At 43.6% G+C, this 25870-nt stretch overlaps 1 protein-coding gene across 1 annotated transcript in view; it reads right to left on the bottom strand.

Moving 5' to 3' along the window:
* The window catches only part of CPAMD8 (C3 and PZP like alpha-2-macroglobulin domain containing 8), a 153704-nt gene extending 130492 nt beyond the window's left edge, over positions 1–23212 (bottom strand). The window contains exons 1-11 of the mRNA XM_050933995.1: positions 23143–23212; positions 22995–23065; positions 22511–22566; positions 21077–21185; positions 19358–19471; positions 18051–18133; positions 16620–16694; positions 15408–15566; positions 14351–14492; positions 13921–14062; positions 12482–12589 (exon numbers count right to left, since the gene is read on the bottom strand). Coding sequence (XP_050789952.1) covers positions 12482–12589; positions 13921–14062; positions 14351–14492; positions 15408–15566; positions 16620–16694; positions 18051–18133; positions 19358–19471; positions 21077–21185; positions 22511–22566; positions 22995–23065; positions 23143–23168 — 1085 coding nt within the window. The 5' untranslated portion in view covers positions 23169–23212. The remainder of the gene's footprint in view (positions 1–12481; positions 12590–13920; positions 14063–14350; positions 14493–15407; positions 15567–16619; positions 16695–18050; positions 18134–19357; positions 19472–21076; positions 21186–22510; positions 22567–22994; positions 23066–23142) is intronic.
* Between the last annotated feature and the right edge of the window lie 2658 nt (positions 23213–25870).

Raw genomic sequence — 25870 nt, 5'->3', positions numbered from 1 at the left:
AAGAAGGGAAATAGACTTCTAGGATGGAGGCTGGTACAACTGATTAAGAGAGCTTTAAACTAGGAATTTGGGGGAGATGGTTGGGAGATGTCCAGGTAATCTCCATGCCGGAATTTAACATTGAGAGGGAAGAAAACAAAGTAAGAAAGGATACTGCCATGGGTAGGAGAATGGACATGAGGAAGGGTAATGTAGATACCAGTCTAATAGGTGATACTGGTGGTAGAATGTCTGTGCCTAATCGGGTAAAGAATGTCAGTGAAGCCAAATGGCAAAAATTAAGATATTTGTATACTAATGTAAGGAGCCTAGGTAACAAAATGGAGGAACTAGAGCTACTGGTGCAGGAAGTGGAACAGATATTATAGGGATAACAGAAACATGGTAGAAAAGTAGTCATGACTGGAGTACAGGTATTGAAGGCTATGTGCTGTTTAGGAAAGACAGAAATAAAGGCAAAGGTGGTGGAGTAGCTTTGTATTATCAATGATGAGGTAGACTGTAAAGAAATAATAAGTGATGGAACGGATAAGACCGAGTCTGTCTGGGCAAAAATCACATTGGGAAAGAAAGCTACTAGAGCCTCCCCTGAGATAGTGCTTGGGGTGTATTATAGACTGCTGGGATCTGATTTGGATATGGATAAGAGATCTCTTTAATATTTTTAAATGAAGTAAATACTAATGGGAATTGTGTGATCATAGAAGACTTTAACTTCCCAGATATAGACTGGAGGACAAGAGCTAGTAATAATAATAGGGCTCAGATTTTCCTGGATGCAATAGCTGATGGCTTCCTTCACCAAATCGTTGAAGAACCAACAAGAGGGGATGCCATTTTAGATTTGGTTTTGGTGAGTAGTGAGGCCCTCATAGAATAAATGGTCGTAGGGGACAACCTTGGTTCGAGTGATCATGAGCTAATTCAGTTCAAACTAGATGGAAGGATAAACAAAAATAGATCTGGGACTAGGGTTTCTGATTTCAAAAGGGATAACTTTAAAGAATTAAGGAAATTATTAGGGAAGTGGATTGGACTGAAGAACTTGTAGATCTAAAGGTGGAGGAGGCCTGGAATTACTTCAAGTCAAAGTTGCAGAAACGATCAGAAGCCTGTATCCCAAGAAAGGGGAAAAAAATTCATAGGCAGGAGTTGTAGACCAAGCTGGATGAGCAAGCATCTCAGAGAAGTCATTAAGAAAAAGCAGAAAGCCTACAAGGAATGGAAGATGAGAGTGATCAGCAAGGAAAGCTACCTTATTGAGGTCAGAACATGTAGGGATAAAGTGAGAAAGGCCAAAAGCTATGCAGGGTTGGACCTTGCAAAGGGAATTAAAACCAATAGTAAAAGGTTCTATAGTCATATAAATAAGAAGAAAATAAAGAAAGAAGAAGTGGGACCGCTAAACACTGAGGATGGAGTCGAGGTTAAGGATAATCTAGGCATGGCCCAATATCTACACAAATACTTTGCCTCAGTCTTTAATGAGGCTAATGAGGAGCTTACGGATAATGGTAAGATGACAAATGGGAATGAGGATATGGAGGTCGATATTACCACAACCGAGGTAGAAGCCAAACTCCAACAACTTAATGGGACTAAATCAGGGGTCCCAGATAGTCTTCATCCAAGAATATTAAAGGAACTGGCACATGAAATTGCAAGCCCATTAGCAAGAATTTTTAATCAATCAGTATACTCAGGGGTTGTACCGTACGACTGGAGAATTGCTAACATAGTTCCTATTTTTAAGAAATGGAAAAAACGTGATCCGGAGCAACTATAGGCCTGTTAGTTTGACATCTGTAGTATGTAAGGTCTTGGAAAAAATTTTGAAGGAGAAAGTAGTTAAGGACATTGAGGTCAATGGTAATTGAGACAAAATACAACATGGTTTTACAAAAGGTAGATCGTGCCAAACCAACCTGATCTCCTTCTTTGAGAAGGTAACAGATTTTTTTAGACAAAGGAAACGCAGTGGATCTAATTTACCTTTGTCATAAACAGATAGCTAAGGGTTAATGTCTCTTTCACCTGAAGCACCTGACCAGAGGACCAATCAGGAAACCGGATTTTTTCAACTTTGGGTGGAGGGAATTTTGTGTCTGAGGTTTTTGTTGTCTGTCTGCCTGCTTTCTCTGAGCTTTGGAGAAGTAGTTCTGCTTCTAATCTTCTGTTTCTAAGTGTAAGGACAAAGAGATCAGATAGTAAGTTATATGGTTTCTTTTCTTTGGTATTTGCATGAATATAAGTGCTGGAGTGCTTTGATTTGTATTCTTTTTGAATAAGGCTGTTTATTCAATATTCTTTTAAGCAATTGACCCTGTATTTCGTCACCTTAATACAGAGAGACCATTTGTATGTATTTTTTCTTTCTTTTTTTATATAAAGCTTTCTTTTAAGACATGTTGGAGTTTTTCTTTACTTCAGGGAAATTGAGTCTGTACTCACCAGGGAATTGGTGGGAGGAAGAAATCAGGGGGGAGATCTGTGTGTGTTGGATTTGCTAGCCTGATTTTGCATTCCCTCTGGGTGAAGAGGAAAGTACTTTTGTTTCCAGGACTGGGGAACAGAGGGGGGGAGTCACTCTGTGTAGTTTCACAGAGCTTGTGTCTGTGTATCTCTCCAGGAGCACCTGGAGGGGGGAAGGGAAAAAGGATTATTTCCCTTTGTTGTGAGACTCAAGGGATTTGGGTCTTGGGGTCCCCAGGGAAGGTTTTTCAGGGGGACCAGAGTGCCCCAAAACACTCTAATTTTTTGGGTGGTGGCAGCAAGTACCAGGTCCAAGCTGGTAACTAAGCTTGGAGGTTTTCATGCTAACCCCCATATTTTGGACGCTAAGGTCCAAATCTGGGACTAAGGTTATGATATGAGTAGCAGCGGTTGGGATATAGACAGAATCCAGAAGCCAGTAGGAATATTATATTTTTCTTTTCTCTGCTAAGGGCTTTTTAGCAGAGAGAAACAGTTTGGTTTTAAAAGGGAACCAGAGAGAATTTTTTTTTCTGCTCTCTCTGGCAGTTTGTGGCTTGCATAATAAGCAAGAAGCCATTACCAGACTGTTAAGGGTCTTTTGTCACACAATAGCACTCCCATTGAGAATCAGTACCAGCACTATATGCATGCAAATAAAGTGGTTTTTCAGGTTTACTTAACACTGAAAATTAGCTAAAGGCACTGTTGCTAGGCAGACTTCAGGAGGCAACAGAGAACCTGCAGTTCAGAAGATAAACACCGGAGGGCACCCCAACACAAGAAAACAGGAATCATGACTTCTAAGGCAAAAATTGAGGCCGAAGAGCAATTCAAAGAAGCTGAACACAGGCGACAACTGGAAATAAAACAAACAGAGATGGAAATAAGAGAGAGAGAAAGAGAGGCAGCCTACCAAAGAGAACAGGCAGCCAAAGAGGCGGACCACCGCCGAGAAATGGAAAAACAACAAAAAGAGAATGAAGAGAAGGAAAAACAGAGAAAAGATGAACTGGAGTTGGCAAAAGCTGGGCTGCCTGTGCCAGCCAACCCTAACAACCCGGCGCCAATTATTGCTCCACAGCACAGGAAATTTCCCACCTACAAGGCAGGTGATGACACCGAGGCCTTCTTGGAAAATTTTGAAAGAGCCTGTCTTGGGTACAACATCCCCGAAGACCAGTACATGGTAGAATTGAGGTCACAGCTCAGTGGACCTTTAGCAGAGGTGGCAGCTGAAATGCCTAAGCAGCAAATGAATGACTATAAACTTTTTCAAACCAAGGCCAGATACAGAATGGGGATAACCCCAGATCATGCCCGTCGGTGCTTCAGAACCCAAAAGTGGAAACCAGAGGTGTCATTTCCCAAACATGCCTACTACATTGCAAAAAACTATGAGGCCTGGATAACAGGAAACAACGTTCAAACCTTGGAAGAACTGCACCTCCTCATCCAAATGGAGCAGTTCTTGGATGGTGTTCCTGAAGACATCACACGGTACATACAAGATGGAAAACCCAAAGATCTCGCTGAGGCGGGGGAGATTGGAGCCAAATGGATGGAACTGGCAGAAAGCAAGAAAGCTACTGTCAAGGGGAACGATTACCCCAGGGGGCACACAGACCATAAACCCTACAACCGAGGACAGCCAAAGACCCCACATACCACCCAAGTAAAGCCACAGACACCCTACCCTTCCACCTCACCAGTCTCCAGTAACTCACCTCGGCCCAGTGACCCATCAGATGGGAAGATGCTTTAAGTGTAATGAACTGGGACATATCAAGGCCAACTGTCCAAAGAACACCATGCGAGTGCAATTCATTACCCCACCATCACACCAAAGATCCCCAGGCCCGGATGCCTCTCAAATACCCTTGGAGCGAAGGGAAAATTTGAGAGTGGGCGGAAAGAAGGTTACTGCGTGGAGAGACACAGGGGCACAAGTGTCAGCTATCCACCAATCCTTCGTTGACCCCAAATTCATCAACCCAAAGGCCAAAGTTACAATTTACCCCTTCATGTCACAAGCTGTAGACTTGCCTACAGCTCAACTGCCTGTCCAGTACAAAGGCTGGTCAGGAATGTGGACTTTTGCAGTCTATGACAATTATCCTATCCCCATGCTACTGGGGGAAGACTTGGCCAACCAGGTGAGGCGGGCCAAGAGAGTGGGAATGGTTACACGTAGCCAAACCAGGCAAGCTTCCAGACCCATTCCTGTTCCTGAACCGTCCACAGAGGCCCCGTCTGTGTTACCAGAGACCCAGACAGAGGTAGCGGATCCAGATTCCATGCCAACCACTGAAACAGCCACAGCACCTCCAGTCCCAGGCCCGGAACTGGAACAGCAACCAGCACCAGCAAGTGCAAACCCATCTTCAAACTCAACACCAGAGGGCGCCAGCGAGCCAAAACTGGCAGAAGCAACAGACAGCCATACCCAAAAGGCTCAGCCAGAGCCTGAAATACCCTCAGGTGCACCAGCGGAGAGCGGTTCACCAGCAACGGAAACAACCCCATCACCTACATCGCTTCCAGAGGGACCAAGCCCAAGTCCACAGTCTGAGGAAGAACTGGTGACCCCAGCCTCAAGGGAACAGTTCCAGACTGAGCAGGAAGCAAATGACAGCCTTCAGAAAGCTTGGGCGGCGGCACGGAGCACCCCACCGCCTCTCAGCTCTTCTAATCGATCCCGGTTTGTTATAGACCAAGGACTTTTATACAAGGAAATTCTTTCTGGTGGACACCGGGAAGAATGGCAGCCGCAAAAACAGTTGGTGGTTCCAACTAAGTACTGGGGGAAGCTCTTAAGCTTAGCCCATGATCATCCCAGTGGCCATGCTGGGGTGAACAGAACCAAGGACCGGTTGGGGAAGTCCTTCCACTGGGAGGGGATGGGCAAGGATGTTGCCAAGTATGTCCGGTCTTGTGAGGTATGCCAAAGAGTGGGAAAGCCTCAAGACCAGGTCAAGGCCCCTCTCCAGCCACTCCCCATAATTGAGGTCCCATTTCAGCGAGTAGCTGTGGATATTCTGGGCCCTTTCCCAAAAAAGACGCCCAGAGGAAAGCAGTACGTACTGACTTTAGTGGACTTTGTTACCCGATGGCCAGAAGCAGTAGCTCTAGGCAACACCAGGGCTAACACTGTGTGCCTGGCCCTAACAGACATCTTTGCCAGGGTAGGTTGGCCCTCCGACATCCTTACAGATTCAGGGTCTAATTTCCTGGCAGGGACCATGGAAAAACTGTGGGAAACTCATGGGGTGAATCACTTGGTTGCCACCCCGTACCACCATCAAACCAATGGCCTGGTGGAAAGGTTCAATGGAACTTTGGGGGCCATGATACGAAAATTCATCAACGAATTCTCCAATAATTGGGACCTAGTGTTGCAGCAGTTGCTGTTTGCCTACAGGGCTGTACCACATCCCAGTTTAGGGTTTTCACCATTTGAACTTGTGTATGGTCACGAGGTTAAGGGGCCATTACAGTTGGTGAAGCAGCAATGGGAGGGGTTTACGCCTTCTCCAGGAACTAACATTCTGGACTTTGTAAGCAATCTGCAAAGCACCCTCCGACACTCTTTAGCCCTTGCTAGAGAGAATCTAAAGGATGCTCAGGAAGAGCAAAAGGCCTGGTATGACAGACATGCCAGAGAACGTTCCTTCAAGGTAGGAGACCAGGTTATGGTCTTGAAGGCGCAACAGGCCCATAAGATGGAAGCATCATGGGAAGGGCCATTCACGGTCCAAGAGCGCCTGGGAACTGTAAATTACCTCATAGCATTTCCCAATTCCTCACTAAAACCTAGAGTTTACCATGTTAATTCTCTCAAGCCTTTCTATTCCAGAGACTTACAGGTTTGTCAGTTTACAGTCCAGGGAGATGATGCTGAGTGGCCTGATGGTGTCTACTACGACGGGAAAAAAGACGGTGGCGTGGAAGAGGTGAACCTCTCAACCACCCTGGAACGTCTGCAGCGGCGACAAATCAAGGAGCTGTGCACTAGCTTCGCCCCATTGTTCTCAGCCACCCCAGGACGGACTGAACGGGCATACCACTCCATTGATACAGGTAATGCTTAACCAATCAGAACCCCACCCTACCGGGTGTCTCCTCATGCCCAAGCTGCTATAGAACGGGAGATCCAGAACATGCTACAGATGGGGATAATCCGCTCATCTACCAGTGCATGGGCATCTCCAGTGGTTCTGGTACCCAAACCAGATGGGGAAATACGCTTTTGCGTGGACTACCGTAAGCTAAATGCGGTAACTCGTCCGGACAACTATCCAATGCCACGCACCGATGAGCTATTGGAGAAGTTGGGACGTGCCCAGTTCATCTCTACAATAGACTTAACCAAGGGGTACTGGCAAGTACCGCTAGATGAACCTGCCAAGGAGAGGTCAGCATTCGTCACCCATGCGGGGGGTGTATGAATTCAATGTCCTTCCTTTCGGCCTTCGAAATGCACCCGCCACCTTCCAGAGGCTGGTAGATGGTCTACTAGCTGGACTGGGAGAATTTGCAGTTGCCTACCTCGATGATGTGGCCATTTTTTCAGACTCCTGGCCCGAACACCTACTACACCTGGAAAAGGTCCTTGAGCGCATCAGGCAGGCAGGACTAACTGTTAAGGCCAAAAAGTGTCAAATAGGCCAAAACAGAGTGACTTACCTGGGGCACCAGGTGGGTCGAGGAACCATAAACCCCCTACAGGCCAAGGTGGATGCTATCCAACAGTGGCCTGTCCCACGGTCCAAGAAGCAAGTCCAATCCTTCTTAGGCTTGGCCGGATACTACAGGCGATTTGTACCACACTACAGCCAAATCGCTGCCCCATTGACCGACCTGACCAAAAAGACCCAGCCAAATGCCGTTAAGTGGACTGATGAGTGTCAAAAGGCCTTTACCCAACTTAAGGCAACGCTCATGTCTGACCCTGTGCTCAGGGCCCCGGACTTTGACAAGCCATTCCTAGTAACCACAGATGCATCTGAGCGTGGTATAGGAGCAGTGCTCATGCAGGAAGCAACAGATCACAACTTCCATCCTGTCGTGTTTCTCAGCAAGAAACTGTCTGAGAGGGAAAGTCACTGGTCAGTCAGTGAAAAGGAATGCTATGCCATTGTGTACACCCTGGAAAAGCTACGCCCATATGTTTGGGGACGGCGGTTCCAACTACAAACTGACCATGCTGCACTAAAGTGGCTTCATACTGCCAAGGGGAACAACAAGAAACTTCTTCGTTGGAGTTTAGCTCTCCAAGATTTTGATTTTGAAATTCAGCACATCACAGGAGCTTCTAATAAAGTAGCTGATGCACTCTCCCGTGAGAGTTTCCCAGAATCCAGTAGTTAAAAAGTGTTCTTAAAATGTAGAAGTCTGTTAGTTATATACTTAGTAGTATATGTAAAGGTGCATGTGTTGTAGTAATCTGTTTATTTTAAAGTTCTAGAAGGAAATCGCCGCCAGTGAGCTTCCCCACTGTCTGCAATTTGGGGGGCGTGTCATAAACAGATAGCTAAGGGTTAATGTCTCTTTCACCTGAAGCACCTGACCAGAGGACCAATCAGGAAACCGGATTTTTTCAACTTTGGGTGGAGGGAATTTTGTGTCTGAGGTTTTTGTTGTCTGTCTGCCTGCTTTCTCTGAGCTTTGGAGAAGTAGTTCTGCTTCTAATCTTCTGTTTCTAAGTGTAAGGACAAAGAGATCAGATAGTAAGTTATATGGTTTCTTTTCTTTGGTATTTGCATGAATATAAGTGCTGGAGTGCTTTGATTTGTATTCTTTTTGAATAAGGCTGTTTATTCAATATTCTTTTAAGCAATTGACCCTGTATTTCGTCACCTTAATACAGAGAGACCATTTGTATGTATTTTTTCTTTCTTTTTTTATATAAAGCTTTCTTTTAAGACATGTTGGAGTTTTTCTTTACTTCAGGGAAATTGAGTCTGTACTCACCAGGGAATTGGTGGGAGGAAGAAATCAGGGGGGAGATCTGTGTGTGTTGGATTTGCTAGCCTGATTTTGCATTCCCTCTGGGTGAAGAGGAAAGTACTTTTGTTTCCAGGACTGGGGAACAGAGGGGGGGAGTCACTCTGTGTAGTTTCACAGAGCTTGTGTCTGTGTATCTCTCCAGGAGCACCTGGAGGGGGGAAGGGAAAAAGGATTATTTCCCTTTGTTGTGAGACTCAAGGGATTTGGGTCTTGGGGTCCCCAGGGAAGGTTTTTCAGGGGGACCAGAGTGCCCCAAAACACTCTAATTTTTTGGGTGGTGGCAGCAAGTACCAGGTCCAAGCTGGTAACTAAGCTTGGAGGTTTTCATGCTAACCCCCATATTTTGGACGCTAAGGTCCAAATCTGGGACTAAGGTTATGATAACCTTGACTTCATTAAGGCATTTGATACGGTTCCACATGGGGAATTATTAGCTAAATTGGAAAAGATGGGGATCAATATGAAAACTGAAAGCTGGATAAGGAACTGGTTAAAGGGGAGACTACAATGGGTCATACTGAAAAGTGAACTGTCAGGCTGGAAGGCAGTTACTAGTGGAGTTCCTCAGGGACCGGTTTTGGGACCAATCTTTTTATTACTGATCTTGGCACGAAAAGTGGGAATGTGCTAATAAAGTTTGCGGATGACACAAAGCTGGGAGGTATTGCCAATACAGAGAAGGACCGGGATATCATACAGGAAGATCTGGATGACCTTGTAAACTGGAGTACTAGTAATAGGATGAAATTTAATAGTGAAAAGTGCAAGATCATGCATTTAGGGATTAATAACAAGAATTTTGGTTATAAATTGGGGACACATCAGTTGGAAGTAACAGAGGAGAAGGACCTTGGAGTATTGGTTGATCACAGGATGACTATGAGCTGCCAATGTGATATGACTGTTAAAAAAAGCTAATGTGGTCTTGGGATGCATCAGGCGAGTTATTTCCAGTGACGATAAGGAGGTGTTATACAAGGCATTGGTGAGATCTGATCTGGAATATTGTGTACAATTCTGGTCTCCCATGTTTAAGAAGGATGAATTCAAACTGCAACAGATACAGAGAAGGGCTACTAGGATGATCTGAGGAAAGGAAAACCTGTCATATGAAAGGAGACTGGAAGAGCTTGGCTTGTTTAGCCTAATCAAAAGAAGGCTGAGGGGAGATGTGATTGCTCTTTATAAATATATCAGAGGGATAAATATTAGGGAGGGAGAGGAATTATTTAAGCTTAGTACCAATGTGGACATAAGAACAAATGGATATAAATTGGACACTAGGAAGTTAGACTTGAAATTAGACAAAGGTTTCTAACCATTAGGAGTGAAGTTCTGGAAGAGCCTTCCAAGGGGAGTAGTGGGGGCAAAAGATATATCTGGCTTCAAGACTAAGTTTGATAAGTTTATGAAGGGGATAGTATGATGGAATAGCCTAATTTTTGCAATTAATTGATCTTTGATTATTAGCAGGTAAATATGCCCAATGGTCTGTGATGGGATGTTAGATGTGGGTGGGATCTGAGTTACTACAGAGAATTCTTTCCTGGGTGCTGGCTGGTGAGTCTTGTCCACATGCTCAGAGTTTAACTGATTGCCATATTTGGGGTCAGGAAGGAATTTTCCTGCAGGGCAGATTGGCAGAGGCCCTAGAGGCTTTTCGCCTTCCTCTGCAGCATGGGGCACAGGTCACTTGCTGGAGGATTCTCTGCAACTTGAGGTCTTTAAAACACGTTTTGAGGACTTCAATAACTCAGACTTAGGTTAGGGGTTTGTTACAGGAGTGTGTGGGTGAGAGTCTGTGGCCTGCATCGTGGAGGTCAGACTAGATGATCATAATGGTCCCTTCTGACCTTAAAGACTACGAGTCTATGTAACATTTTCATCAACAAGATTTAAGTTGTCACCTTAAAACTACTAGAAAGTTCAGACTACTAAAATTACTACTGTTTATATATAAATTGATGTGTCAAAAGCCAATAGATGGACTTAGCTTTAGAGTTTAGAACAGACAGTATTGCACTAATTGGTCATTTGGAATAGTGTTAGACAAGAAGAACATAATAAACTTCTCTCTGATTAGTAAGTGGTCCTAAATGGAGTAGTGTGCTTCCTAGGGACCTGATTACAGCAGCTACAATGGGCCAATCTGTTTGGTGGAGACAGCTGAAGGGCATGTGTTGACAGCCCTAGATTTAAACTTGAGAACAGGAGAGGAGGGATTTTCAGGAAAGGGGCCCTGTTGGTGGAGCTTGCTCTTTGTCAAGGTAAAGTGAACTTCTCATTCAGGGATTTGCATGCCATTGTCTTTAGGCTGTATAGGTCCTCTACCTGCCCCCATTGGAAAGGTTTGGGGTGTTAGTGATGGGGAAATCAAACTGTTACTGGCCTAGGATGATTGGGTGCAAAGTACATGGGAACAGCCAGGGCTCTCTTCTGTCCCTGACATGAGCCACCCAGCACCACAGCTCACACCCCTCAACTGTTTCTGTTTAAGCATGTGAACACATGGAGACCTCAGTCCCTCTGGCAGGAACAAAGCTACTGCCAGTCAGTGGGCACGCCCTACAGGACAGACTCTGCTGTAAGGATTTGGGGAGTACAAGATCGGATACTGACACTAGCTGGTGCCTATACTCCCATGTTGTATATATTGCCTGAGATACAGTAATTAGAAGGCAGACTACACCCACACTATGCCAACCAGGGGAAGCTGATTAGACTGGCCTCAGAATTAGATGTAGGCACAGGCATCAGAGTTTATTTTGGGGAAGTCCAGTGGCTTAGTGGCTAGAGCCTTCCCCCCCATGGATCCTTCAGCCCCCACTGGTACTAGGCCCTGACAGAAGGCACCGCCATGAAGAAATGGGATCCCAGCCAGGCTGCTCCTGGGTGAGTTTCAATACCCAGACTGGGCAGTGGAGACACATTTGAGAGATTTAGGGGCAGAAGCACCAGAGACAGAGCAGCTCTGAAGGGTACTATAAAGGAGGACAGACCTTTCTGCAGCAGCTTTTGTACACTGACTTTCCATACAGGACATGATGCTGTAGCTTGCTCGGTTACAAAAAACTTATAGAAAGTAATAATACGGGGAAACAGAACAGACAGTTCAGAAAATACGTTTATTTTACATTTGTGTGTATTAAAAGGGCTCTGGGAAGTTGTACATGACCTTCTCCAAGACCTGGCAAGAGTAAACGTACAATAAGGCCATTAGTAACAAGAGTAAGTTTTAGGAAGATGTAGTAGATCTCCTTCTAAACAAAACCTAACCTAATACAAAAGAATTTAAGCATGAGGTTTTCAAGCTTTGCCAAACACAATATTACAGGGAAGTCAGTGATCAGTTAACCCCCTTTAACATCCTTTGATTTAATGACCACAGAGTGATAGCCATCTCTCTGGACTTTTCCTCTTGCAAATCACATAGGAAAGGGGTGATCAGACTTCCTGCTACACTTTCTCACTGAATGACCAGTGCACACTGCATGAGCTCAGGCATCCCTCTTGCAAGCTACTGTCAACAAAGCACAGTTGCACACACATTTGGTCCTGCATCTACATATTGACACAATGACCTCTGAGCCACATTTTGCTTGGGAAGAGATCTCATGCCCTGCTGCAGCTGAAATGAGGCACAAGGAAAACAAACAAATTGGATGTGTGCACTGAATGTGTCAAAAGTAACATTTCCTATAGCTCTTACTCCACATTTCAGCATTTAAGTGACCAACTGACAATGAGCTTCCACAAAAGATGTAGGGCTGGAGGTTTGAGTCTAAAATGAGGGACTCATGCCATGGTGGTTCAGTTATAAGAATGCTCCATATCATATCTCATGAATGTATTACAATTATCATAAGTTTAAGTGAGGAAATGTACCAACCAGATGTCTTTAACTTTATTCTGTTTTTTTGTGCAGCTCCCTGGCCTTACTTTAGCATCCACAGGTGTTCAAGTCACTAACTGAGGAACATTTCAAATCTAATTAAAGTACCAGTGTTGCAGGGTCTCTATTCCATGGGTGTCTTCACAGACTTTTTGGTTATGCAAAGAAACTTCCTTACTGACTTCAAAAGACAGGTCCTGTACTTGCTTGAAGCTCCTGCAAACAAGTCAGACAGACTAAAGCAATTACTATGGCTAATTGTAACTCAATTAAATGAGCAGTAAAGTGGTAGAAGATGGGAGTTTGCTTACCAATATAGCAAGAACTTGGGGGTGTTGTAGAGGGAGAAGTCCCTGGGTTCAGTCATGAGCAGGCCTGTGAGTTTTTCCATTTCATGTTATTTCTAGGGCTGTCAAACGATTAAAAAAACTAATTGTGCTGTTAAACAAAAGAATACCATTTATTTTAAATACTTTTGGATGTTATTTACATTTTCAAATATATTAATTTCAGTGACAAAAAATGTACAGTGCTCACTTTATTTTTGATTACAAATATCTGCATTTGTAAGTTACACTTTCACAATAAAGAGATTGCACTTCAGAACTTGTATGAGGTGAACTGAAAAATACTCTTTTTCGTTCATTATTTTTACAGTGCATATATTTGTGAACAAAAATGTGTTGTAATTGAAATAAATATTGAAAATGTAGAACATCCAAAAACATTTAATATATTTCAACGGGTATTCTATTGTTATAAGTGTGATTAATTCTTTTAATCGCAATTAATATTTTAGTTAATCACGTGAGTGAACTACAATTAACTGACAGCCCTAGTTATTTCAACTCTAGTCAGCTTCTTGGAGGAACATTTACCCTACTGCATTATGTCCCTCTCCCACCTCTGGTGGATGTTCCAGCAGGAAGCCTTTACTGAAGCGGTGACTCATGTGGTATAGCAGGGGAAAGAAACTGGGTCCAGGATCCTCCAGGGACATACACTGATGCAGAGAGGAGGTATAATCCATTATTTGAGCCTCTTTGCAAAGCCATATTGAAGAATGGGAGAGCAGAGTCATGGCATTCTTTGCATTCTTGTTCTTGAAGACAGAGTGCTGCAGCCCACACTTCCGATCCCTGCAACCCACACCTCTGATCCCTGGTACCTGCTGTTGTCTTTCAGGATTTTAGGACTTCTAGCCTTAGTTGAAATTTGTCTGGGGGAGTCATTATGTGTCACACTAACCACCCCCTTCTGTGATCCTCTCTCAGAGGAAAGATGTTTTCTTATTGCCTTCTGTGCAGGTAGATCTTTGGGGGTGAGAGGGAGGGAGAAAATGGGTGTGTATTTCTTGCTCTGTAGGGGAAGGGGTGAAATCTGGCCATTCGTGGCCAGCTCTAAACAAGGGTACAGAAGCTAGGCTTAGTGGCATTAGCCATTTCATATATAGATTGTCTGAAGAGGTTATAGGACCCACAGATTTTTAAACAGATTTTAAGATCTGTTATAGAACTCTGGAGTCTTCAGCATGATTTTGTAAATACCTTTCAAGTTCTGCATCCATTTTGAGAGCAACTTCCTTAAGTTCTTTCAGTACCGGGAATGCCTTTGAATTTTCTTCCAAGTAGCCAGGTGCAGCTTCCACCAAAAGACTTTGTGCGACAGCTAAATGCTTTTTTAAGTCCTCTACAAAAGAGCAAATGTTACAGCTATTATCTCTGAATGTACAGTGGCACTTGTTAATAATATACATTTTAAAGATGTCAGCAGCTTGAGTGGTCACCCAAGAGCTTGAAGAACATCTGAGTGTACTGGTGAAAACAAAGCCTTCAGGAAAAGACAACAGGAGCGAATTACTATGAGAGCAAAGCTGTCTTGAATTACATTAGGACTAATCACAGCAGGAGAATTACACAAGAGTCCAATATACTGAAAAAAAACATGCAAAATCCTGCTAATTTGGAGTTTTCATACCCAAATGTGTGTGTCTATTTCCTTCTATGTGAATGTTCTTCACGGGAAGCTCATGTCTAGTGGTATCCAGGGCAGTTGCAAAGGTTTTATACTCTTCCTTAAACTGTTCACAGACAGTAAGAAGAGGAGTAAGGACTTCAATCTGGAAACAAAAAGGGACACATGATAACCCAGCACCTCAATGCAGAGAAGCCACTCTGAAAGAGCAGTCAGAATGCATTATCTGGTTTATCTTAAAGAATAAAGTGAGATTTGAGTCTAGTTCACTATTAAAAAGATCATCAATATGGTTTAAAGAAATCAACAAATTTTGTGGCTGTATCATCACATACTCCAAAATAAACTGAAAAAATGAAGATGTTTTGTTCTAACCTGTTGGGATAGTTTTAAAGGGATACTTAAATCACTATTAGAAAGGCTCTTGGTGTTTGGTTATTATAGTTTTACAATGTGTTTCCATTAAGTGATGTTTTTAAAAAAAGTTCCCTCACCTACCAGTGCAAAGGTGGAGCTGCTGCCACCTATCCCAAATGCATCAAAGTGCAGTTTTCCTTATGCTGATGCCATGCCGCAAAACAGAAAACACACTGCAAGCAGATGCCACTGTGTCACACCCCACAAGCCAGGAGGTGATTAGTGCCTCTGCTCTGGCCCTGATAACTGTAGTAGCCCAGGATGTTTTGGGCCAGATGCTGTGCTTTGCAAGAGGTGTATCACAGAAGACTAAAGGATGTTAGTGTGGCTTTAAGCCTTAGATGCCTCAGATTATGAGCTGCTCTGGTGACTGATGCACTATCACCTCCCCACAGCTCAGTATATGCTCTCGCTCTGCCTTCAGACCTCTGTGTGTTTCCTCCAGTCCATACATGAGTGGCCACCAAAGCAAATGCTATAGGTATTCTACCCCCTTTATACTGCCTGAGAAGCATAAAGTGCCACAGCAGGGTTCAAATTTGATGCTTTTTTGTTTGAGGCACAAAATGTACCAAAAGGCCAAAGGTTGCTTCTTCAGAGCACTTGCAAACTGCAGGAGAAATGTGAAGTGTGATGAACTAACCTGTTTATCCAGCACTTCTTCAAGCTTCTGTTCTCTCTTCTTGAGCAATAGTTGGCGTTTCAGCTCATACAGCTTTTTTTGCTGTTTTTCCTTTTCTTCACATAATATTGATAAGTTTCTTTCACCTTTCTCCTCCAGCTGGGCAATATTTTTTTCTATCTATGAAATCCAAGAATGTATTTGGAGCCAATATTAAACCACAGCTAAGTACTTTAAGCATTAAGTTATTTCCAAAATATTTTTAGAGAGAAGAGAAATTCAAACAAGTTTGAATTCAGAAGTTACCTCACTGTATGTGGTGATTTTTCTGTCCCTTATATAGTTACTAAAATGCTATTATATTCTGTAAGGAAGATTCTCACCTCCATGATCATTTACTACAGCTCCCCGAAGTCAAGATGGCATCTACTCTATAAAGGGCAAACTCAGGAAGCGTGCAAGGGTAGGAAAAAAAAACGTATCTGAGTTTTCAGAGGGAGATGTGTCTCCTTACTCATCCCCTCTGAGATGAGATGTGTCTCCTTACTCATCCCCCCTTCTCCAAGTGTTTCCACTGACTTCTCCTCATCTTCTGTGTCATATTCACCCAGGTTTTCAGAATCCCGTACCAGTCTCTTAACTCCCCACCTTGTCCACTTCACTCCCAAGTGAAACATTTAACCACTCCCTATGCCATCAGGTCCCTTACTTCTTCACCTTCCATGCAGCCTCCAATACCAAATCCCCCAACATACCCCATTTGACTCTATCTCTCCTCTAAATTCTCCCCCAAACATTCTTCTTCCATTAGGTTTATAACCCATATAATAAGAAACAGCTATGTAAATCTGTATCATTAACCTCAGTGACTACCTAAGCCTATTGCTGAATCACTTGTCCTCCCATCCCTGTCTATAGTGTACCATGCACACTTATTCCACTGCAAAAATAAGAATAGTCATTCAAAGTGTGCACTTCGTCTGGAAATTGGAGGCTCCTCCCAACTATCTCAGCAGCTCTCTCATTCTGATCATTGTTTAATGAAGTGCATGGAATGCTATATATGAGGAAGTGCCTGAAGTGAAACACAATTGCATAATTAAGGATATCTGAAGCACAAATTTAACTTGTGTGGGGCAGAAAGGTCATTTCAATTATATTTAGAAAGTTTTTCAATAGTCTATGTTTTCTGTAGCTTTAGAATACGAAAACAGTTGACTATCTGTATCTTACCTTCATTGATGCATAGTTTAATAGCAACGCCTGAGATTCCAACATCCCAATCACATCATCAGGATCAGAAGATTTCTTAAGGAAATCAAATTTTTTTTTAAATCAATGGTAGCACATATATTTAGAAATTAAATACAAACAAGTATTTCTAAACTAAAGTTTAGTCTGTGTTCAAAGCAACATCTCTTATCATTACAGGTATATCTGCAAACAAAGTCTGTCCTGTTATCACCAAGTGTCAACTACACACAGACTATTAAGAAATACACCCATTTAAAAACACAATAATGGAGCATTTCTCACTTAACAGCATGGAGGCTGGTTAACTTTGGGTTATTGTTCTTTTATCCTGTCACCCTACCTAGTGTATTCTCTGAAGGATTCACAATACCGCTAGAGGATATGAAGTTTTTATGCTGTGTTGGATGAATCGTTGTCAACATAAAAGGGACCTCAGTTTAATTTTCAAGTACTCTACTATACAAATCATGGGGTGCAAGTAGTCTACATGTATATTTGTGAACATTGGGACCTCATTAGAAAGCACGGGTAAGAGCACAGCAAGGTCAAGAACTAACTTGAAGATTAGCCAAAGTAGGAGTAGAGACTAAGAAGAAATGGAAGCTGGACTCATACAACGGAGTGTTGGTGGTACACAAATCAAATCCCCATCAGCAGAGACCATGTGAGCCTTTACTAATTGTACTTGGTCACACTTTAAAGGACAGATATGCTTGGTGACATACTAAGGGGAGGCCTCCATCCCTGTAGAGACATGAAGAAAGCACCATAGTGAATTATACATTCTCTCTTCCTCCATTTAAATTATATTGGCTATTCAAGGTGATACTTCACTATACAACATGGCAGCTGTTAGAACAAAGGATATTTTGATGCTTTGAAATAGAAATTTTAGAATGCTTAGGATAGGGTGCATTTCACTGGCAAAATGCAGATTTTTTTTTCCTTAAAAAGGAACGTAAAATTTTATATATAGAGCTGAGGTTAGCCCAGTATAAGTGGGCCCATATCTAACAAGCTTTACAGCCATGGCTGAATTTGATTTATTACATTTCCTTCTGTGAGCATTTATCAGGCTATTTTTAACAAAGCTGCTTGTACTCAATGCTTTTAGTTTTATTGGCAGCTTCTTTATTCTAGTCCTTTGGGAACTATTGCATGCAACATTAGCCCACGAGCCCTACAACAGCTCTTCAGCCCATAATAGTCCTTAGTGCTTTCAAGATGATGATACTCTCACCAACACCACAGAAACACTTGTTACCACATGGTTTCTGGGGACAAGTCTTCATTCCTCCCTGAAAGTCTTAACTCTTGCTACCGAAGTTAATGATAAACAAAAATCCTTATTGAGTACATTCCACTGAATACAATGGTGTCAATTTCCAGCTAATTTAAAGTGTCACTTACTGAATTCTGCTCTTTTTTTCGTGTTCTTGACTCTGCTCTGAAGAGAGACTTTGAGCCAGGAATCTTTTTTAAGAGACTTTTGTCTAAACCACAAAAGAAAAAAATATATAAAATAAAAATCTGTTCACACACAGCGCTTCTCTGCCAAAATGCTTTGAGCAAGACAATCAGCTTCTTAAAAACAGACAATTTTAATATGATTTTATGCAGAGTGGATAAAAACGGATTTAAAACTTTTTAATCAGATTTTATTTTATTTAAAGTAAGTTTTTTTTAAATGACACCTGAATTTAATACAAAATGTTAAGATCTAAAATTATAATCTCTTGAAACATTTAAAATAAAAAATAACGCTGAATCCATGAGAATCTAGCAAAAACTGAGTTAAAGGTTATTTTTCCATGTAAAGAAAGAAGTTTCTCTGATTCCAAGGTCAAACTTTATAAATATGACACAATGGATCATGTACGATATGAAGGGGTTGTTTTAACAGAAATAAATTTTACATATGGTCTTGTGTGTTTAAATTCCAGTTACCATTCTAATGCAGCTTGACACAAATCATGAGCAAAAAGTTAGTCATCATTTTTTAACATACTAAAAATGTACAATTAATAAGAAGCCGAAAACACTCAGCTATGCATTTACTTAAATTAACATATACAGTTACAGTGTAGTTTCCTAGGTAGCAAAAATACAGATCAAATCTAGTGTAAAGGCCCTATTTAGTTGTAAATCAACATCTTTTAATGATTATATCAATGAGAATGTACCTTTCTTTAGAAAATAAAGGAAGTACAAAATGGAAGAGTTGATTAAAATCCATTATTTAAATCAAGTCTTTTCATTTGATGATTTAAATCAATCCACACTGATTTTATCAAGGGAAGAAAGAGCCCAAGCAGAAACATTCTATTCCTGGCTCTGATACTGACTTGTTGTATGAACATGGCCACACCAACTTTTCAAAACTGGCCTCTAATTTTAGGTGCCTACCTTCGAATACCTGGGGCATAATTTCCAGAAGGGGTGAGCGCTTACTAATCAGAGTGGTGGATGCTCTGAAAAATCAAGTCCTAGGAATTTAGAAGTAGGGCATCCCAAAATTGAGAATTTGAAAATTAGAGGCCACACTTAAAAATTTAAGCCTGACCTCACTGTGTCAGTTTCTCCAATTGCAGAATGAGGGTTATAGTTTACCCTCTTTTGTAATATGCTTGAGATCTTTAGAAAATTGTTAAATACCATTAACATTCCTTTTAACATTATTGTTAAAATTAGAATGTGAGTTAAAGGAGAAAACTTACCATTAATAGCTGAGAGATCCAGGTCAGGTCGAGCAATTTTATGACCCTCTAATAAAGTGGATTGCAAGTCATCTTTTCCCAAGACAGTACGATTTAGTGTGCTAGTGGCAGTGCCTGTAGAAATATACGTAATTTTAGTGTGGTAGAACATAAGTGAGCAGCCCAGAACACCTAGCTCTGCAAGTTCACAACCATTTGCACAATAGCTCATTTATTTAACAAACAAACAAACCACCCACCCACCCACAGAAGTGTCATCTGGATATTGTCATCTTCTTTGTCTTCCAAAAGTCAACAAACATAGCAGGTTTAACTTGCTGCAGAGTTCCTTTTAGTTGGGGTTCAACTTGTTCAGAATGCTGCTATCTTTGCCATTTCATAGCTTGCCAACATGAGCAGAACTCAAATGAAGTAAAAGGTAATGCATATGTGATTAAAGCTCTACAGAAATAACGCTGAATTAAAATAATTTTAAAATATTCCTTTCCCACATTACCAGACTAAACTGGAGGATCACCTGGACAAGTGCTAAGACATTGAGAGTCACATATAAGATCATCGTACAAACATGTAGATTTGCAACATTACTAGTGATTTATATGTTGTGGGGGTTTATTCTTCCATTCCTCTAGATCTATATAAAAATTGAGAAGTATTTTTGGGTATTACAGTAGCAGCCCAATCCATCTACAGAATGACAGGTATCTGCTTATTCTAGAGAATTAATGTGGTGTTTCATTTCTAGATAGATTAGTATTATGTGTAGAGAATGCAGAACTAATCTATTTTAATGTAATAAGTATCAATGACAGGAGTCACAATGCTGCTGTATTGTCAGATAAGGGGGGGAAAAGCTTTTGTAGGCCTCTAGACTATCTAGTCTATGATCTTTAGGTCAGTAGTCTCCAACCTTTTTATGCCCAAGATCACTTTTTGAATGTAAGGGCAACCCAAGATCTACTCCACCCCTTCCCATAGGCTCTGCCCCTTCCCCAAAGCCCCTCACTCACTCACTTTCACTGGGCAGGGTAGGGGCTTTTGGTTGGGGGGGTGATGCAAGCTCTGGGCTGGGGCTAAGGGGTTCCCAGTGTGGGAGAGGGGGTCAGGGCTGAGCCTGGGGCAGGAGTGCAGCTCAGGGAGAGGGGTAAGGGCTGGGGCAGGGGCTCAGATGTGGGAGGGGGCTCAAGGTGCAGGAGGTGGCTCCTGCCAAGCAGCACTTTCCTTTAGCGGCTGCCGCTAAGGCAGGCTCTCTGCCTATCCCAGCCTCATGGCACCCCTGGAAGGTGCCAACGCTCCCCCCCCCCGGAGGGCATGTGACTCCGTGCTGTTCTTCTCCACAAGGCCCGCCCCTGCAGCTCCCATTGGCTGGAAACGGGGAGCTGTGGTCAATGGAAGCTGCAGGGGTGGGACTTGTAGGCAGGAGCAGCAACAGAGGGAGACCCTTCCCCGACCCAGGCCACGCTGGCCGCTTCCCGGAGCGGTGCGCTGCCGGGGCAGTCAGGGAGCCTGCCTTGGCAGCAACCCCACTGCACTGCTGGAGATCGCGATCAACGAGGAGATCCTCTAGATTGACCAGTTGATCATGATCAACCGGTTGGTGGTCACTGCTTTAGAGAATTTCACAATAGTCCCTGCTCCCTCAGTGATACAGCAGCAGCACAGGTTGAGAGAAGTCCATAAAGAACAGCTTTGCTAAAGACACACACACAAAACACTTACCTGTGGTGGCTTTGCATTTCTGAAAAAGACCTGCTCTTCCAGTTGGGGTTTCCCCTTTTTCAGATCTTTTTACACCAGAAACTACAGAGGAATTTGCTGAGGTACTCTGCTAACCAGAAAATATTCCAGTTTAATAATGATTATGAGGTGTAATGCCCTGTCCTGGCTCCTACTTCACTACAGAATTTCACTGATAGATAATTTAAAAAAGAAAAAAACAACACACACACAAAAAACACTGCCTTGGGGCATCACAATGCTTTGCAAAGTCACATAAGAGGCCTGGGCTTGGCTTTAATTCCTTAACCTGATTTTTCTCTCTGGGACTTGGTGAGAGCTCATGAGAATGCAGCAGGGAACACTCAGTGACTGGAGTTAAAGAAATCCATATTCATAGATTCACAGACTCTAGGACTGGAAGGGACCTCGAGAGGTCATCGAATCCAGTCCCCCGCCCTCATGGCAGGACCAAATACTGTCTAGATCATCCCTGATAGACATTATCTAACCTACTCTTAAATATCTCCAGAGATGGAGATTCCACAACCTCCCTAGGTAGTTTATTCCAGTGTTTAACCACACTGACAGTTAGGAACTTTTCCCTAATGTCCAACCTAAACTTCCCTTGCTGCAGTTTAAGCCCACTGCTTCTTGTTCTATCCTTAGAGGCTAAGATGAACAAGTTTTCGTCCACTCCTTATAACACCCTTTTAGATACCTGAAAACTCCTACTATGTCCCCTCTCAGTCTTCTCTTTTCCAAACTAAATAAACCCAATTCTTTCAGCCTTCCTTCATAGGTCATGTTCTCTAGACCTTTAATCATTCTTGTTGCTCTTCTCTGGACCCTCTCCAATTTCTCCACATCTTTCTTGAAATGCAGTGCCCAGAACTGGACACAATACTCCAGCTGAGACCTGACCAGCACAAAGTAGAGCGGAAGAATGACTTCTCGTGTCTTGCTCACAACATACCTGTTAATACATCCCAGAGTCACATTGGCTTTTTTTGCAACAGCATCATACTGTTGACTCTTATTTAGCTTGTGGTCCACTATAACCCCTAGATCCCTTTCTGCCATACTCCTTCCTAGACAGTCTCTTCCCATTCTGTATGTGTGAAACTGATTGTTCCTTCCTAAGTGGAGCACTTTGCATTTGTCTTTATTAAACTTCATCCTGTTTAATAAAGACAAATGCAAAGTGCTCCATTTGTTTAATCAATAGTACTAGGCAGAGTGGATGAGCACTTACAGCATCAGAGACTGCCAAACATATTTCTAAACCATAGTCTGGTCTCTTTAAAAATATTTGTTTTTCAGTTGAAACCTGATATATTTCACTTTTTTAAATCGCCTTCTTCTATCAGCTTTCATTTTATTATGTTAGAGGCCAGCATTTTTTTTTAAAGCAGGTAATTTGAAACCAGACTTAACCTTCCCCACAGGTTTTCTATCATATTGAAGGTAGCGAGCCTTCACAACTCTTCCACCTGAAAAGAAGGGAAAAAATAAAATCTGGGTAGCAATAAGACTATTTATCTCCATCTAAATTACACCAGTCTCAGCACTGTGGCGACTAAGCACTTAGGCAAATGCAACACATAACGATATGAATTATAACAGATTAATATTTTACTAATTGGGATTTCCGGCTCGTGGTGATTATTGACGCCTTATTCAACAGGAGAAGGAGGGGGGAAGGAGCTATACACGGGGCTGGGTGTGCGGGGATGAACTCGGGGGCGGTCAAATGTCCCTGGTCACAACTGGCAGGACGCGCTGGAGGCTGAGGAGAACGGGCAGCGGCACGGATAAGACACAGGAGTCTCCGGGGAAGCAGAAATCGGCTGATATTTACCTACGGGCCCACCCGGTCCCCACCACCTTGTCACTCTCCCGCCCGCAGCGCTGCCCCTACCTTTCGGCCTCGAGCCCGTAGCCCCCGCGCTCCCGTCCGGTTCAGCAGCTCCCTCCGCTCCCGGCGTCACCCTACACAAACACAGGCACCGGGTCAGGCTGTGCCCCGGGGAGAAGGGGCAATAACGGGGACAGCGCCCCCCACTCACCCCGCCGGGCTCCCCACCGCCGCCATCCCAGTCAAACTTGCCGCGCAAGCGCTGAGCGAGAGGGACGCTCTAGCCCCATCATCGAGTTCATAACGGTGCAACTAGAACGCTCACTTCCGAGTCTCGCCCCCTGCAGCCTTGGAGGGGAAAGGTAGGCGCAGCTATTTCCTGTCTCTGCGACCCAACCCAAATCCTTGCAGGGACCTTGTACCTTCGCCCCCGTGGGACCAAGGCCAGTAGCTCGGGGAGCCAAGGTGGGCAGTAAGCGCAGGACAATACATCCACTGGGACCCTTCCGCCAGCCCACTCAGGTCCTCGCTGGGGCACCAGAAACCACTCCCTGCTTATACCCTGCCAGCCAGGGTGGCCCATCTGCAGCAGGCTATGAACCAGTGGTTCCTACCCTAAATGTTAAAAATTATGAGTCAGCGCCCCCTCCCCTCTGCCAAATCATGATCTAGGCTTAAAAATCATGAGCTAGAACATTAATTCTTCCTTTCTTGTTCCTGAGTCTTTGGGAGTAGGGGGTAATATTGTCAAGGTTTGTCTACCATCACCAGTGCTAGGGGGTTACCTTTTTTTTTGTTTTAAAAGAAAAGCTCAGATTCTTATGTAGTAACTTGACTCCAGGATCTGGGACTTTAAGGAAAAATCCCTAATTATGATGAGATTCTTGTTAAAATCGTGAGTTTACAACACTGCAGATCTTTTAAGGCTCCTGATTTCGGCCTCCCTTTCCTGCAACCAGACCTCTCCTGTGTAAAGGAGATGTAAAGGAACAGAAGTGAGGATGAGACACTCCACCCAGGACCGGCTCTAGGCACCAGCAAATCAAACACATTTTCAGGGCAGTTGTGCTCCTGTGTATTTGGTTTTGCTTTGGCAGTTGTGCTCCTGGAGGTGTTTTTTTTTTTGTGTGTGTGCTTGGGGCGGCAAAAACCTAGAGCCATGATCTCAATGGGGTGATGCTAGTCTACAGGTGAGATCAGAATGGCTGGGAATGTGTGAGAGAGGCCTGGTCTACACTACGCGTTTAAACCGATTTTAGGAGCGTTAAACCGATTTAACGCTGTACCTGTCCACACAATGAGGCCCTTTATATGGATATAAAGGGCTCTTTAAATCGGTTTCTGTACTTCTCTCCGACGAGAGGAGTAGCGCTAAAATCGGTATTACCATATCGGATTAGGGTTAGTGTGGCTGCAAATCGACAGTATTGGCCTCCAGGCGGTATCCCACGGTGCACCATTGACTGCTCTGGACAGCAATCCGAACTCGGATGCAGTGGCCAGGTAGACAAGAAAAGCCCCGCGAACTTTTGAATTTCATTTCCTGTTTGCCCAGCGTGGAGCTGTGATCAGCACGGGTGGCGATGCAGTCCCAAATCCAAAAAGAGCTCCAGCATGGGCAATACTGGATCTGATCGCTGTACGGGGAGACAAATCTGTTCTATCAGAACTCCATTACAGAAGACGAAATGCCAAAGCATTTGAAAAAAATCTCCAGGCTATGCTAGACAGAGTCCACAGCACAGTGCTGCGTGACAAGCATAACAGAAAGCCAAAGAATCAAATGGACGCTCATGGAGGGAGGGAGGGGGTACTGAGGACTCCAGCTATCCTACAATCCCCAGCAGTCTCCGAAAAGCATTTGCATTCTTGGCTGAGCTCCCAGTACCTGTAGGGTCAAACACGTTGTCCGGGGTGGTTCAGGGTATAGCTCGTCAATTTACCCCCTGCCCCCAGGAAAGAAAAGGGAAAAAAATCATTTCTTGACTTTTTCCAATGTCATCCTATGTCTACTGAATGCTGCTGGTACACGCGATGCTGCGGCAGTGAAGAGCAGTATCCACTCCCCTCCCCTCCCTGGTGGCAGACGGTACAATCATCAGCCCGTGAGTGCTCCTGGCTGGCCTCAGGTGAGGCTGGCCAGGGGCGCCTGGGTAAAAATAGGAATGATTCCTGGTCATTCCCAGTAGATGGTACAGAACCGTCTCTGCTATCATGCAAAGGCAAATGAATAGTGCTGTGTAGCACTGCAGTACCGCCTCTGTCAGCGGCATCCAGTACACATATGGTGACAGTGACAAAGGCAAAACAGGCTCCATGGTTGCTGTGCTTTGGCGTCTGCCAGGGCAATCCAAGGAAAAAGGGTGTGAAATGATTGTCTGCTGTTGCTTTCCCGGAGGAAGGAATAAGTGACGACATTTACCCAGAACCATCCGCGACAATGATTTTTGCCGCATCAGGCACTGGGATCTCAACCCAGAATTCCAAGAGGCGGGGCAGACTGCGGGAACTATGGGATAGCAACCCACAGTGCAACGCTCCAGAAATCGACGCTAGCCTTGGACCATGGACGCACACTGCCGAATTAACGTGCGTAGTGTGGCTGCGTGCACTTGACTTTATACAATCTGTTTTACAAAACCGGTTTATATAAAATTGGAATAATCCCGTAGGGTAGACATACCCAGAGAAGTAAAGGTATAAATTCTACCTCCTTTTTCATGCAGCACCGACCTGCTTCTTGGTGCTGAGCTGCCACCTGGTGCACTAGGTGCAGCTGGCCATAGAGCAAACCCAGTGCTTACTTTGTAATGAAAGAGATGTTGGGGCTCAAGCCATTTTTTTACATTAATAACTGACGCAGCCAGCCTAGAGGTGCTGGGCTAGGAACTGCCAAGCCTAGAGGCACAAATCAAGCACCAAGGAAACCCAGAACCTGC

Source organism: Gopherus flavomarginatus, chromosome 24 (assembly GCF_025201925.1).
Source record: "Gopherus flavomarginatus isolate rGopFla2 chromosome 24, rGopFla2.mat.asm, whole genome shotgun sequence".
Classification (NCBI taxonomy): domain Eukaryota; kingdom Metazoa; phylum Chordata; order Testudines; family Testudinidae; genus Gopherus; species Gopherus flavomarginatus.
This window is presented reverse-complemented; position numbering and strand designations above follow the sequence as displayed.